At 39.6% G+C, this 16020-nt stretch overlaps 1 protein-coding gene across 1 annotated transcript in view; it reads left to right on the top strand.

The window, feature by feature from the left end:
• ttll11 (tubulin tyrosine ligase-like family, member 11) overlaps nt 1–15222 on the top strand; it is a 24510-nt gene extending 9288 nt beyond the window's left edge. The window contains exons 4-10 of the mRNA XM_034896272.1: nt 420–710; nt 843–1127; nt 2426–2521; nt 2609–2721; nt 10719–10961; nt 11955–12061; nt 13543–15222. Coding sequence (XP_034752163.1) covers nt 420–710; nt 843–1127; nt 2426–2521; nt 2609–2721; nt 10719–10961; nt 11955–12061; nt 13543–13850 — 1443 coding nt within the window. The 3' untranslated portion in view covers nt 13851–15222. The remainder of the gene's footprint in view (nt 1–419; nt 711–842; nt 1128–2425; nt 2522–2608; nt 2722–10718; nt 10962–11954; nt 12062–13542) is intronic.
• Nucleotides 15223–16020: the final 798 nt, after the last annotated feature.

Here is a 16020-nt window from a genome sequence, read left to right as displayed (position 1 = left end):
TATATACACACACACACACATATACACACACACACACACACGTGGCTTTGAAGAAAACCTAGAATTTCACATATTGGAAACCGGTCTGTGAAGGCTGTGTAGAGGCAATCCTAGTTTGCTGTAGTAATTTTCAGTACAGTGCCTTTTTTTCATTTGTAAATTCAGAAGATGAACAGTGACTTTGTATTATAAGGTTTGCATTATAAGGTTGTTACATTTTACATAAGACTACGATCTTCATGACAAAGTGTTAAGGACCCATGACGAATTGTTAATATCTTTTCAAAGCATTGTCAATCTTTCATCACTCAAACTCAGGGATTGCATAGTGTGCCTAACCTGCGTGATTCAAGTGTTACTGATAACAGTCTTTGAGGTTTTTGTTAAATGATCCTTTCTGACTCCCACCTCTACTGTAGATTCGCATGGTGAAGGAGAATGATGCCACAGTAAATCCCACCTTCATTGTCAAGCCAGATGGGGGCTCTCAGGGGGACGGCATCTACCTCATTCGTGACCCCAGTGACCTAAAACTCATGGTGGGTTCACAGGCCAAACAGGCTGTGGTCCAGGAGTACATCCAGAGGCCCTTACTTATTGACAAGCTCAAGTTTGACATCCGCCTCTACGTGCTGTTAAAGTCCCTGGAGCCGTTGGAGATCTACATTGCCAAGGAAGGCCTGACACGTTTTTGCACCGAGCCTTACCAGGTAGCCATGACTGTGCTATTGATGCCGGCAGGTTTACGTTGATGCTGTTTATTTGCTTTGATGCCATGAAACATTTGCTCATACTTCTGGACAATGCAGATAATTGAGGACACTCTTATTCTGGTTGTGTAGGAACCAAGCCAGAAGAATCTGAGCCATGTCTTCATGCACCTGACAAACTACTCGCTCAACGTCCACAGCAGCAACTTTGTCCACTCGGACAGCCAGAGCACAGGCAGCAAGCGCACTCTCTCCAGCGTGCTTTACAGGCTGGCAGCTAAAGGCGTCGACATTAAGAAGGTGTGGTCAGACATCATTGCCCTTGTCATCAAGACTGCCATCGCCGTGGTACCTGAACTTAGAGTCTACTATCAGTGTGATATACCGCCTGGCAAACCGGGACCCACTTGCTTCCAGGTGGGTAGTGGCTACATTCCTACTGAATGTGTATAGCAGGACTGTAAATTAATATGCATGTATTGTTCCCATATTGTCGCATACGCTGTAGCCTGTCAATTACCTCTTGAAAAATGTAACTAAACGTCGTGGCAGCTCATGTCACTCAGCCATGGCTTGGTAGTGTTTCATTTCCCCAACTTCTCCATAAACAACATGAAATCAACTTTTCCTGCTACAGATTTTCCACCGTGGTCAGAGAGCACATCGGAGACACTTTGTTTCTCCCCAAATGTCTCTAGTTGCTACTCTCTCCGATGCAAATTGCTATCACTCTCTCACTTGCTCTACCAAATACCCCCCCCCCCCCCCCCCCCCCCCCCCCCCCCCCCCACACACACACACAAACACACACACACACACACACACACACACACATGCTGGCCCTGCTATTCTCTTAAGGAGATCGAAGCAGACACCAACGTCCAAGTATAAACATCAGGCCACTTGCGTAGGCTAAGTTGAAAGTCCTGCATAAATTAGGACCTGCGATGTACATTAAAGACAAACGTCTTTTAATGTAAAAATATTTAAATCTTCTCTCATAATCATCAGATTCAGACATTTTCTTCTGTAAAAGTAATCCAGGTGATCTGCAAAGTGCCAACAGGAACTGTGGCCACAGCAGCAGAACTTTCATGAAGCAGATATGCCAGAATGTAAATAAATAGACTATATGGCCGAAAACAGGGAGGTGTGCTTAGGTTTAAGGTCAATATTCAGACATTCACCGAGGTCCATCTGAAATAACTTCATCATTTTTTACCATTTTGTTGTTCAGTGCATGACTCAAGCTTGATTGATCTTGTACTGTGACAGTTGACTTGAAGTTAGTCTTGATTGTCTCAAAAGTGCATGCTTTTTGGCTAAGTGAGCCTTTAAAAGTTAACAGCTTTCTTTTTTTCCAAAGACATTTCAAACTAACTTTATTTTTTATCTTGAGCTCCTCTTACTACATATACAACCTTTTTTAAAGGGATGATTACCCAATGAACTGTTGTGACCCATTTATTTTGCTAACAATTTTCAAAACGTTTCATCATAGACACTTAAAACCAAATCCATTTTCATCTGTGCTTCCTCACATTATGTACACAACCACCAGTTTTTAAAGATGTCATGCAATATGGACCAATGCATTTTAGATTTGTATTTTCCACTGACCTCATTTTATTTTCACTATTGATTTTCACCCAAACCATTTACAATAGAAAGTCTACTTTATGAAATGTAATTACAAGTTTTGTTTTCTGTCTCAGATATTAGGTTTTGACATCCTGCTGACAAAGAACCTGAAGCCTGTGTTACTAGAGGTCAACTCTAACCCCAGTATGAGAATAGAACATGAACAGGAGGTAAGAATGAATGTAAACATCAGTATAATCGTTATATATCATCATAGTCATTCACTTTGCTGAAATAAATATATGTGTTTGTCTCAGGTGGCACCAGGAGTTTTTGAATATGTTCCCAGTCCGGTCGACGAAGAGGTCAAAGTTGGTGTGATCAGGGACACCTTGCGCCTTATGGACCCTGGCCACAAGAAACCTTCAATGTAAATACACACACACACACACACACACACACACACACACACACACACAGTAAACACGGTTCTTACATTGTCTTCTTTTTGGCTGCCATCTTAAGAGTCCACTTTTAAGGACACTATACCTTATTCTGCCAATCTCTTCTCAGAGCTCGGCACCACTCAACAGCTCTCCAAAAGCCTGTCAAAAATTTGAGATGAGGTGGAAATTCACACATTAATGTACAAGTCTGGTGGCTCAATCTCTCTATGGCTGACCGGTCCTCTGTGGTGCCTTGCAATAAATCTCCTCTACCATTAGGGTTTGTGGTCCACCCCCCCACCCCCCCCTTAATCTGTTTTTTTTTTTGTGACAAGAGGATTTACTGTTTCTATTTCACCGCAATCTCCTTTTCTTGCCTCTCTCTCCTCACTTCTTTCTGGCCTCCCGTACAGATTATCTTCTATATCAGATATTTGATCTGCTTTGTTCGGCAAGTAACAGAGATATCTTCTCGGGGATAAAACCCACTTAACTATTACATTTATGACCAGTAATTGATATACCACATTGATATAATGTGTATATAATAAGTTTAATCCTCATCCCTTCCCCGTTGATATATTTTCATCTAGCTAGAATCAGCAGAACCACACTTAGGCCTGGGCGATATGGAGAAATTCAAATATCACAATATTTTTGACCAAATACCGCAACAATATTGTAGGGTTGACTATTGGTGCTTTCACAAAATATTTACACAATGAGATTTTTGATAAATAATCATCAGTCGTGCGGATATAATGACTAAGTTGGTAAAAGCAAATAATGGAACCGTTACAACAGTCTGGTAAATTCAGAAAATGACATCACTTTATTGAAATGCAGCCTTTAAAACCAGAAAAAGACAACATACAATTATATTACAATATCCCAAATTCAAGAGGATATCTAGTCTCACATCTTGACATCGCTATAATATCGATATATTGCTCTATTTACACTACAGTGTAATGCAGTACATTAAGAATTCTGCTCTTTTCAATTTATTCCCATCTCCATACTTTTAAGGACCCGTAATCCTTTAATCTATTGTCCGCCATGCTTTTTGTGTTGTATGTCTCAGGCCCTGAGTTATTGGGGTTTACTCAAGTCTTTTATATTTGTATCTTTTACATTAAACTATTTTTTAACTTGAACCGATTACTCAACTACCCATTTATGTCATTTTATAATGTCAAACATTCTATGGCTTCACCTTGTCAGTTGTGCGAATTTAGCCCTGTTTATTGTCTTATTTGATAGTAAATGTATTATCTTTGTGTTTTGGACTGTTGCTCAGACAAAAGAGGCAGTTTTGGAGATGTCACCCAGAGCTTTGCAGGAAATTTGTGATGGGCATTTTTCATTGGACCAAACGATTGATCGATCATGACAATTTCAGGTAGTCTGATAACATGGCTGGGCTGATATTAGCTTGCTGCAGGTGTATAAGTATCAATGTAAATGTTGGTTGATAAATTTAAAAACATTCAGAAACTGTGTCTACAGTGTTAAAGATTACCTGAAAGCACTGGGTAGTTTATTTTTAACTGAACTACTCGGTAGCTTTTTTTTTTTATAAAACAAAATCAAAGAATCCTAATAGTTTGTTTCTATTTTGTGTACAGTTTGTTGTTAAACTTCAATAATCCGGATATTTGTAGCTGTGTTGTAATTCTGATTGCACAGTAGGCTCTCAATCACATTCACAATCCATTTAAAGTGTGGACAACATTTGTCCATCAGTTAACTTGAAACTGGAAAGGTTGGTAAGGAGTATCAACCAATGAGCCGATGGAGATGAATGTTTTTGTCACTTTTATAAGTCTCGTGTACATCACATGCAAAATTATTTTCAAATTGCAGCATTTTTGGTCAAGTCCTCCTTATTTTAAACCAGCTACAGCCATTGCCCTTTAAATGATCTTTCTCGTTTTAGATTGCAGACTTCTTGTTCTATTCTAGACACACACGGACACCTCTTTCTCCAAATGTTAGGCCTCCTAAAGCCAATTAAGTAGTACTATATACGATATAACAGTGTGAGAGAGTATTTACAATCTGCAGTCATGTGGGGAAAATAAGCTTAAATCCAGACTAAAGTAGTAGCATTAGGAAGGAAACAAGTTTAAAGATCTTTAATATGATGTAATTTGGTGGGTCTGTAAAAGTGTAGCACTGCTTATAGTGAGCTGTAGAATAAACTGTCACCGACAAAGACAGGTTTTATGATGTTTTAAATTCTCATGCATTTTTACGTCTGTAGGAATAAACCGTGACACTATATAGAGATCATAGAGAGCAATAATACTACAGATGGTGCTAAATAAGAATAATAGAATAAAATAGCAAGTGACAGTAGTCTATCATCAGGTTAAGGTGCAGGGGAAAGGGGGAGTGTAGTTAGAGATTTGTGATGCTGATGATTATACAGTCAGCACTCTGCTATTAAATAATACAAATAATCAATCAAGGATTGCAGATAAAAAGTTGATCCAGACTAAGGGGGAAACTAAATCAGCAGCTGTTAGCTGAACCTCATAGAGTGCATAACATCACAAATTAGGATTGTGATATTGAAAAAGAAATTCAAAAATGTGGGCATCTTAAACATTAATATTTTGTAGTCATGTGAGGTTGGGATTGCAAGGAATTGTGCTCTCAGCTTTGCAGATGTTGACTGAGTTTGTGATACTTTTTTTACTAGCTAGTGGTATTATCTATTAAATTAGCCATCACATTGGCTATGCTCCAAAAAATGTAGTCATCACTGCAGCCAGTGACACAGGCGCAGAATAGGATGCCATTAATCATTCAGTTACAGTGTGTTCTTTGTGTGTTTGCTGGTGGTGCAAAGGCAGATGCATTGAACATCCATGTTATTCTAGTAGAAGAAATGCTGACACATTGAATGCTACAAGGAATTATATCCATTTTCAATCCAACCATTTGTGTATATTTATGTGGCACCAATACCACCGTACAAATCGTATCATTAGCAAATGTATTTCATAGATTAAAAACAAGTGACTAGGTCTTTAAATGTAATAACTATTCTATGTGACTATTAGACTGTTAATACTGATCCATCAATATGTAAGAAGTATTTTACTGTTTTAGCTTGTCGATTTTATGATCTATATTTTATATAATCTAGTTATAATAATTAGTTTGGTAGTTCAGTCCAGTGGTCGGGCCTCTTCAAAAGTTCCCAAGATACAAGTCTGCATTTTCTTTTTTTTGAGTTTTTGTTCATCTTTGTTATCTTGTGAAATACTGTTAACACATAATCATATAAAACCATCTGAGTTTAGAGAGAAAATGTTTCTTTGAGGAAACTAATAGAAAAGACAACACATTGGTTAATGTAAAGGATCACAAGCCAAAAATATTGGAACCACTTGTTTATTATTTGACAGTACATATGTATTTTCTAAGCTTATTTTTATGTGCAACCTTAATCTGAAAAGTAACTACCAACAGCTGTCAAATGAAAGTGGTGGAGTGGAAAGTACAATATTTCCCTCTGACATGCACTGGAGTAAAAGCTTAAAGTAGCATTAAAGTCTAATACTCAAGTACAAGTACCTAAACAAACTTTACTTCAGCAAGGTATTTGAGTAAATGTGCTCAGTTTCTTTTCACTACTAGCATTAGTGTTGCTGAAACCAAAAAATCCAGCATCCAAGATCCAACTAAGAATAGAAAAAGCTAACACGATTAATGCAAGCTTTCCCCGAAAATGTGATTGCTGATGAAAAACCAACATCTCTGGCTGATTGAGGGAACTAAGCAGGGGAGACAACAATTGGGGACCTTTTTAGAACCAGACAGTCTTTTCAATGGTGTTTTAACAGTTTTGATACTGAACTCCACTCACAGAGTAAAATACATCTAAGGTATGACAGTGAATTAAAGATTTTAAGAAGAAGACATGATTAAAGCTGCCATTGGCTGAATAGATTTAGATTCAGTTAAGTTGTATTTTAAGTGAAGGACCGATTTTTATTTTTACTCTCCAAACTTTCAGTCATTAACAAGCAGTCTTTTAGAGCACAAACTGTTCCTGACATTGTTGTGGGAGGTTATTTTCATTTGTTTATTGCACATTTGGTGCACCTGTAAGTAAATGTACTTGCATTGTGGTCTCTGACAGCTGTTCTGCAGTGGAATGGATGGGATTCAGTCATTCACAACGCAGAGTTTAGACTGACCTCACCAACATATTCATTTTGTTTGTCAAGATGAAGTGAAAAAGAGGTGAGAACTGACCAGGCACACAATACAAAAGTGCAAGCGAGCAAAAAATGGCATGGCTATTTAAAGGAGACGGAGTGAGAGCTTATGCAAGAGGGATAAGTGAATATTAAATGGCAGCATAAAGGGGGGGGGGAGAGGTGGTAGAGTTAAATGGGGAATAATGAGGAGGGAGTGATGGTATCAGTGACTCTCAGACATGTACTTCATGTACCCAGCTCATTAATCCTGTGTGTCTGTGAGTGATTTATTAGCCTTTATCAATGGTGTACTGTATGTGAGTGTGGGTGAGAACAAGAAGGATATATTTATAGACACACTTTTTTTAAATTACGGTACAAGGGACCCAATTACAAAGACATAATTTGTAAAAAAAGAAAAACTAACTAGCCGAGGTGGATTGGGTGCAATCCAAGGTAACATAGGTTGGAACGTGTATCTAAAATGCAATGTTTTCAAAGTTTTCATATTGTGTCATTGCAGAAGCTGTCAGTTAAATGTTCGTACTCTGTATTTTAAACCTGCTATAACAGATGTGTGGCCACTTTGGGGTAAGTTGTGTAAGCACAACTTGATATTGAAGTTTAAAGTGGCTATATGTAAATTTTTAATATGTGTTGATTCTAACGGCCGCTTTGGACAAAAGCGGTAGTGTGACTTCGCGGGAAAGATTGGTTCCAGGCAGAGGCACTAATAACATGGAAAATGACACAGTTTCAGAAACATTGAAAAGTTACATATAGTGACTTTCAGTTAATATGAATGTAAGTCCAATATTCTGCAGTTTTTTTGGTCTCTACCAACTCCTGAGGAAAATATCTGGCTTTTTCTTTACTAAATGCATCAGTCTTTGTTGCTGCCTGCTACATCTGCAAATAGCACTATGAGAGCTGAGAGAGGGAGCCTAAACAGTATAGATGTATTAAAGGGCTGAAACTTGCTCTAAAGCCAGGAGGAGTAGCAGATTCGGCTAATAACTCTTTGAAGTTCATCATATTTTCGTTGTAGTGGTTGTGTGGATAGGAAACATTGAGAAGGGGGGTTAAAGCTAGGGTGGATAGTTTCTGTCATCCCCATGAGGAATTCTAAGTTATGACAACAAAACTGTCTGCGCGTCCACATGACACAAACCTTCCGTTATCGCGCACAGACACCGGTCCCCCTCCATGCAGTTGCTTGTAGCCAAGGAGGACACGGATGATTAAAAAAAACATGGAGTCTCCAGAAGGTAATTATTATAATACATATAATTACACAAAGTTTATGGTTACTTGTGGGTAGGGCTGGGAATCCCCAGACGCCTCCCAATACAATATCATCACGACACTTATGCCACGCCATGCAATTTTAAACATTGAAATATTCTCCCAAAATTTTGCAATTTATAACCTTTTGGCAAACTTCTATTTTTTCTCCAATTTCAAATGATGTCCCCAAAACAAAACTTTGTCAACATATGTATCTAAAAAGATAAATTTCTCTGTTTGTTCATCTCACTTCAGTTTATTGCTGCAAAATGGGATTATCAAGCAGAAGAAATGACCAACACATATATAATAAAAGATCGGTACTTGGCCTCTGTGTAGCAATACAGTATTACCACGGAAAATATCGCAACACTATGCTCTATCAATTTTTTTAAATTTTTTTTCACGCCTACCTGTGGGAGAGTAATTTTTTTGTTTTTGTAGAGCTTATGCTCTGAAAAAACTCTATGGCTATGAATTGTAATTTCTGAAATGGATTGTGCGGAGACTTTTGACATTGTGTTAAAACCTTTGAAGATTTATTCACCAGGAGGCCAGAAATAGCATTTATGTCGGATAAATTAGGCCTAACCCTCGCGTACACTCTACTACCATTTGGCACCAGACCTCTCTATATGTCTTTTACCCTCTCGTTTCGCCTCCATCATTTTCTTCTCTCTGTCTGCTGGGAATGTTTGCCAATATTGCCCTCACTGTCCTGCTGGCTGTCAGCTTCCGTTGAAGATGTGTCCGTTTTTAGCTGAGACTGTCCTGTCTAAATACATGTGGGTGGTGTCCTTCTGGCTGCTGAGGGATGATTGATTCTATTAAACATTCAGCAGTGCTCTCTCAGTGCCATTCACACTGCTTACTAATTCATGGACAAAGAAACTTCCTCATAAAAGTCAGCTGTGCTGAATCCCTTTGACGTTATTGTACCTTTTGTGTTTTGCTCTGTTGCTTGTGTGTAATGTGTTGACCATAGGAATTGTCTGCAAAGGCCCCGCACACCCACGCAGGTGTTTTCATTATTCTCGCTGATGAGACCCCTATGCTCAGGTTGCTATGATGGGAAATAGTTGAGGTCACTGCACTCCCTGAACTAATAAGAATGATAGAAGTGTGGTAGTGCCCTACAGTAACAGGTGCAGCAAAGCTAAAAAGAGAGGGAGGGGCAGTGTCAGTCAAGCACATTGTGTACATGCCCACACATTCCTGAGGGTAAAAACACACAGAAGGCATGGCTTCACTTTATTTTTTTATTTATGAGAAGGAGGCTAATCTCTCCGGAGAAGCACAATGGGATAGCTGGCGGTGAGGTACACGCAAGTGAAATTCAACAAAAAGAACTGAATTAAAAGAGGTGGAGAAAAGATAGCTGGTTAGTAACCAAAACACCTGTAACTTATTATATCTTATAATATATTATTATAAATGAATGTGATTTGATTTCAATGTGAGCCAAAAACATTACAACAGGGAAACCTGCAGTAATCTGCATTTTAATTGACTCTTTGATTCTCTGTATTTTGCTCTTTAGGACTTCCTAAAGGTACCCTGTGCATTTTGTTTGACGTATTAGCTATGAAGCAATGTTTTGACGAGTGGTTCAATGTTTTGTTTGTATCTCGTTTTCAAGGACACGCGAGTATGAGAACTGTGGTAACACACATTTCTTCTTTTTCTTTTTCTTTAAAGAATTTTATTTTTACTTTTACAGCCTTTAATTGATGGGTTAGCTTGATGACATGAAAGGGGAGGGGGCATACACGTCTACCAATGTTTTTTCTCTATTCAACTCATCAACAATATACCTATATGATAGAAAAAGAAGATTGCAAACATTGTTGATACAAATACAAACAATGACTCTATCAAGTTGTAGTATGAGGAAGACAATGTATTCAGCATGTTTCTTAGGCCTTGACAATTCACACAATGCTTTTTTGGGGGAAAAAAACACTGAATCTAAGCTGGATTTTGTTCAGAGGCTCCTGATTATTTTTGAAATGATTGAGGGCATTTCATACCTAATAAAACATTTTCAAAGCCATTCTTTTGATATTTTGCATGGAACTCCCATCAGACAGTAAAAAGGCAGTGATATGAGGGAGTGAAAAGAGTTATTTCTCCTTCATACAACATTATTCTTCCCATTTCCCCTGCCAAGCCAGTCTGTAAGTGCAAACTCAAATGAAAATGTTGGTGCATTATCTACCTCAGGTGAACTGTAACTCAACTGACAAAAGCTCTCTTGGTTGGCCTTATGGTCTTGTGCTCCAGTCCTGCAGGGGTTGAAGGCCATTACTTAGCGCTGCCGCTCGATAGCACAAAGCAGTAAATTTAGGAACTTTTGTAGTCTTTTAAATCTCCACGCTTGGAAAACTTGCTTATAAAACAACCCGTCAAACACTGAAATACAATGCAGTAAAGTGTATAATACTTTATTTATCTGTCCTATTATTTCATTGCCATAGTTCCCAACTGAGGGCTGGTGGGCTCGACCACAGGGAGGAGATTCCCATGGAGGCGGAGACACTAGAGAGGAGTCCGGCTGAAGGAGCGCTGCCCTCGCTGTGTCTGAAGCAGGTCTACCCAAAGTACACCAAACAGTTCAACTATCTGCGGCTGGTGGAGCGGATCGCATCTCTGTTCATACGCTTCCTCGGGGTCAAGGGAAACATGCGTATGGGGCCCACCGCCTTCCGAACCTTCATCAGGTACAAACTTTTTTTATTTTATGAGATCTCCATTAGGTCCTGCCATAGCAGTGGCCAATCTCCCTGGGGTCCGCACATTCACAATATGTCCCAATAATACAAACTCATAAAAAACAAGGATGACATCCTATACAAACACATGCATAATGAGTCTTCTTTAGAGGGTAACCACTTCTCTGATTCACTAATTCTGTTTGCTTACTTGTTCCATCCTGGAGAAGACCTCAAGATAACTGCTTTTACATGGTCAGTGTTGGGTCTCGTGAGAACTAATTGGTCAAACACATACAAAGTCCATATGTGTATAGACGACGCAACTGTACTCGAATAGAGCTGAAAAAGATGCAGGTATGCCTAACAATACAGCTTTTCTGTAATCTGGCTTCAACTAAGAGGCTTAATAGTCAGTGCACATCACTACTACTACTACTACTACTATTATTACTACTACTATTATTACTACTACTACTACTACTACTACTACTACTACTACCTCTTTAAACCCCTGTATAAAAAAGGTAGAGCTGGGGTCTATGAGCTAATCTCCTTCTGTTTTTAGATATCATTAATATACTGTTGATTTAGGTATGCTTAAAATCATATTTATTGTGCCAGTATTTCCATTAAGGATGAACTTTCTATTGGTCTGTTACAACATGCATATCTTCTCTGTGAATCACATTTCCTATCATCCCAAGGGAGACCTTTATATTTTATAGTTTTTAATATCATGATGGCACCCCATGTCTTTGATGCAATGTTGTTAACTTGTTTTCAAACAGCCAATCAAATCTTTCCATAAAGCGGTTTTGATATTTTAAGTAGTTAAGGTAAGACATTTTCCTTCCAATTGACAATATGTTTGACAAACCTGTAGACATTTTTGTTTTGACTGCAAACGGGATGAATATATATTTTTTCAGTTGGGTTTTAAACATGTGGACTATCCTATAGGATATTTTTTTATTTCTGATTATTCCTGAGTGCATTTAGGACCTGCAAGCTGAGCAACAGCAACTTCTCCATGGCTTCAGTGGACATCCTCTACATAGACATCACACGTCGTTGGTCAGGAACAATGCCCGATTCTAGAGACGCAGGTAAGACACACACCCTCCCCCCAAAAAATAAAGAAACAACATGTAGAGGACAAAAAGTGAGGTATCTTTGAGACTTGGAGCAAATAATGTCCTTGGAGATAATGCTTGTCATTCTTTGTCAGATTCCCTCTGACACTGCGCTACCATAATTGAAATGAGCTGAGATCACAATGTGACAGCAAATAGACTATGCATCATGAATTATTCAGGCATTGCACCTTGCGCTGAATGTTTGCTAGGCGGATGGATAGAGATCACTAGGATGGAAGGGTCTGTACAGAGGAGATTGTGAGCTGAATGTAGAATGAGTGCATATGTATTTAGGGAGACTGAAGTGTCAGGGTCTGTTATTTCTGTGGATGGGCTTTGGTGAATTTGTGGTAATCGAAGAAGAGGCATAAAATGTTTTTTTGCTATTTAAAACCGAACAAATTAAGATGGTGTTTTTTTTTTAGCTTGTGCCACAAAGTCTTAAATGACACATGAAGGAATTTATAAAAAACATCTCTTGCACCAGGGCATTCAGTTAGTCATACTTCCTCGGCCGCTGGGCCCGGCATTGTGATTTGAAAGCCCCACCACAAACCTCCCTTGGGAACTCTAAGTTGTGCGTTGATGTGAGTGTGAATGTGTTGTCTGTCTCAACGTGTCCGGCCTGTGATTGACTGGCAACCCTTCCAGGGTGTGTCCTGCCTCTTGCCCAGTTTCAGCTGGGATCTGTTAAGAATAAGGGTTTACTGATAGATGGATAATGTCAAGACCTTTAATCTAAAGTCTATATTTCTTTTTAACTGATGAGAAGATAGATACCACTGTCATATTTGAACGTCTGTTACATTTAAGCCATTGCCAAATGAGTTGATACAAAGCTAGTTAAGACGCAAAGCTCCACACCACTCTCTCTGTATTTCTCAGTTTGGCTTTGTTTACAAAATAGTGTTGTCCGGTGGAATCCGCACACAGAAGTTTTACATCACTGCTTTGGAAAGAACAATAGCTGCGTTCTGCTTTGGAGGGGAAGAGGACATCAAAATGTAACGGTGCTTTAAGCAATGTTGGGTGACTTTACTTCTTGATGATGTTCAAAGTATTTTCACACAAAACTGAGACTAACTTGCCCCTCCTTTCCTCCTCATCCAGATAATTACCTCTTCTGAATATTCCATGTTTGTTTTTTATCGTCTGTGTCTTCCTTGATTTGATGAGATAAATGCTATTGGCAACTGTGTGGAGGGGCCGGTGTGGTGTATGATTGCCGAAGATGTAGATTCAGCAACAGTGTTGTACAATTCCTCATGAGGGCAACAGAAACTATGCGTCTGACGGGGCCGATAGGCGTGTGTTGCACAGTTGCAATAATAGTCGCAGTAAAGATAAAAAAATTTTATCCATACAAACGGTGGAGTATAGGCATTTTCCTTATATTTTTACATTCACTCCTATGTCTCCGGCCTCACCTAAACCACACTTCTGTCTTGCAGGTATGGGACTACAAGCATTTGTGGAAGCCTTTTTCTACCTGGCAGGTCGCAGGTTCAAATCCCTGGTGCTGAGGGAGCAGGTAGTTTCACTACTGCAGCTGTGTGAGACTCAGCTGGAGTCCCAGTCTGGCGTGGAAGAGAGGCGCTCTGTGAGCTGCAGCAGGGCAATGCCGCGGGCCGTCAGGACTCTGGGCCTCACCAACCCTCAGCTCAACTCTCCGGCTCCGCTGCGAAGAGCGTCCAGCCAGGACTACCGGCTGCATCAAAAACTCAAGCCTCGCACACTCAGGGCCAACGTGGAGAACTGACGAGAGAGGGCTCCATCTAGGCATCGCACTCCCAAACACTGCCTGTGGCCTTCTCCACATGAGCAGGGAAATTAGATGTCTTTCTCTCCTCTAAAACACCCGTAAGGGGGGGATGATGGGAGCTGAGAGAAGGACTTGCTTGACTCCTGCTGACTAGCTATATGTTCTCAGACTGATTGCTTTTTCTTCAGAGGAGGAAGATGTCTACGGGGGGTGGGTTGGATCATTTCTTCCTCCCCTCCTGGTTTGATCATTTATGAACAGTGTGGTCCAGTCAGGGGGAGGCTATGGCTGCTTTTAATCTACTTACTGGTTCCACAGTGCAGCTATGTGCTTCCCTTCACCTTTCTTTGGCAATACCCACGCTGAAATTAACTTTTTTCAGGGATAACACTAGACGCTCCAGCTTGGCATTTGATGCAGTTAAGGGAGTGTCTATAGTGTGTGTATGACACTCTTGAATTTGCACAACAAATCTTTGAACTCTCACATTTGCACATACTGTAAATGGATGACTGAGAGTTTGTTTGGGCATATTGTGTATGTCTGAGTGTGTGTGTGTGTGTACTGTACTGTATTTATTTGTTTAGCTCAATGGTGAAAGACTACTTACAGCCAGTAGCCCATCTGTGTGTTTTAGCTTCATGAGTCCATTAGTGATGAGTTAAGTGAAGAAGTATTCAAAGGGAAAAGGCCGTGCCGCCACTTATCCTCATTCTGTTCCGCTATTCCAGTCAGGCAGCCCTCCGACCTCCAGCGAACACATTTTTTAGGATGATTACTTGGTAGCCACACAACTGCCATTGGGAATTAGTTATTGCATGGCACAGCATTTTACAATTTACGCAGATGCATTGTGTCATAAATGTGATTCAGTTTGCTTTTGGAATTTAACCTCATCCAATGTGTGATGTAGCTACACACAAAATGACTGCCAACCAGAAAGGTTGTAGATTGTGGTAGGACGTCACTGTTATTTTCACATTATTTACACTACAGATAATCATCTGAACATTAGTATTTGAATTGTTTTACACCGTGACTATAAAATCAATTCATCACATGCAGACCAAGAGGGAAGTGTGATGTTACACGAAAGAATAATCCCACTTATCACTAGAAACAGCTGCAACGTGTGCAGTTGTGTAACAGACGGCAAACCAAACATGTTTTCTGCTAATACGTACTGAATGACTATCATATTTACTGCATTATGTATTTCTTAACTTGAAGTAGATTTATGAGGTTATTAACAGTGATCCATCATATAAAAATGTATTGATAGTTCTTCAAAAAATAAAAATATTTTTTCTCTTTCAACTGAATGTGTGTTTTGATGTGGCCACTACTGCTGTGATATTGACCAGATTTATGTTTTTTCTTTACCAAATACAGTTCATCAAATCAAGCAGAGGGTGGATGTGCATGTTCCTGCAAATACTGTGCATCCTGTACGTACACCTCAGAGTGATTTCCCTTATGGGATAATTAGGACAGTATTTGTCATATAATTAGGGGATGCTATGTCATTTAGCAGAGGCTCTGCTGCAGAGGCTAGCAACGCCTATTGATGCTGAAGCTGTTTTTCCGTTTTGCTATGTTTGAAAATGTTTCAAAAGTTTTATTTATTTTAGTTTATATTATACTCTATAATAGTTGTATTTATTAAACTGGTAGAAAACGGAAAAAAAAACATTCTGGTTGGTTCTGGTTTGGGGCACACAATGAACTTAATTGTCACAGCTAGCATCAGCTAGTGGCTGATGTGAATAGGGCAGCTGGTACCTAGGGAGGAGGAAGAAGAAGAAACAAACCTGAATTAAGTTCACAAACAGAACCTATACACATACATTAATGTAGAGATGTCAGAGCGAGGGGGCTGCCCATAGGCACATTAGCAGTGCCCAGGAAGGGAACTGGCGCCACTTCGGTCTGTGCTGGGATTTGAACCGGAGACGCTGGACTGAGCTTCTGCTGTTCTAAATCCATGTGACAGCCTGAAAAGACAGTTGACAGAAGGACATAAATCTCAATCGGGGAAAAATGCACTGGAAATCGATGATGGCAGCAACACAGAATTTTTTTCAGGTCTGACTTTATAAAGCAACAAGTAAGACAAAGAGCATACCCCAGGAGACAACGAGGGACTTTTTAATGACACAATGTGACA

The sequence above is a fragment of the Etheostoma cragini genome, chromosome 16 (genome assembly GCF_013103735.1).
Source record: "Etheostoma cragini isolate CJK2018 chromosome 16, CSU_Ecrag_1.0, whole genome shotgun sequence".
NCBI lineage: Eukaryota > Metazoa > Chordata > Actinopteri > Perciformes > Percidae > Etheostoma > Etheostoma cragini.
This window is presented reverse-complemented; position numbering and strand designations above follow the sequence as displayed.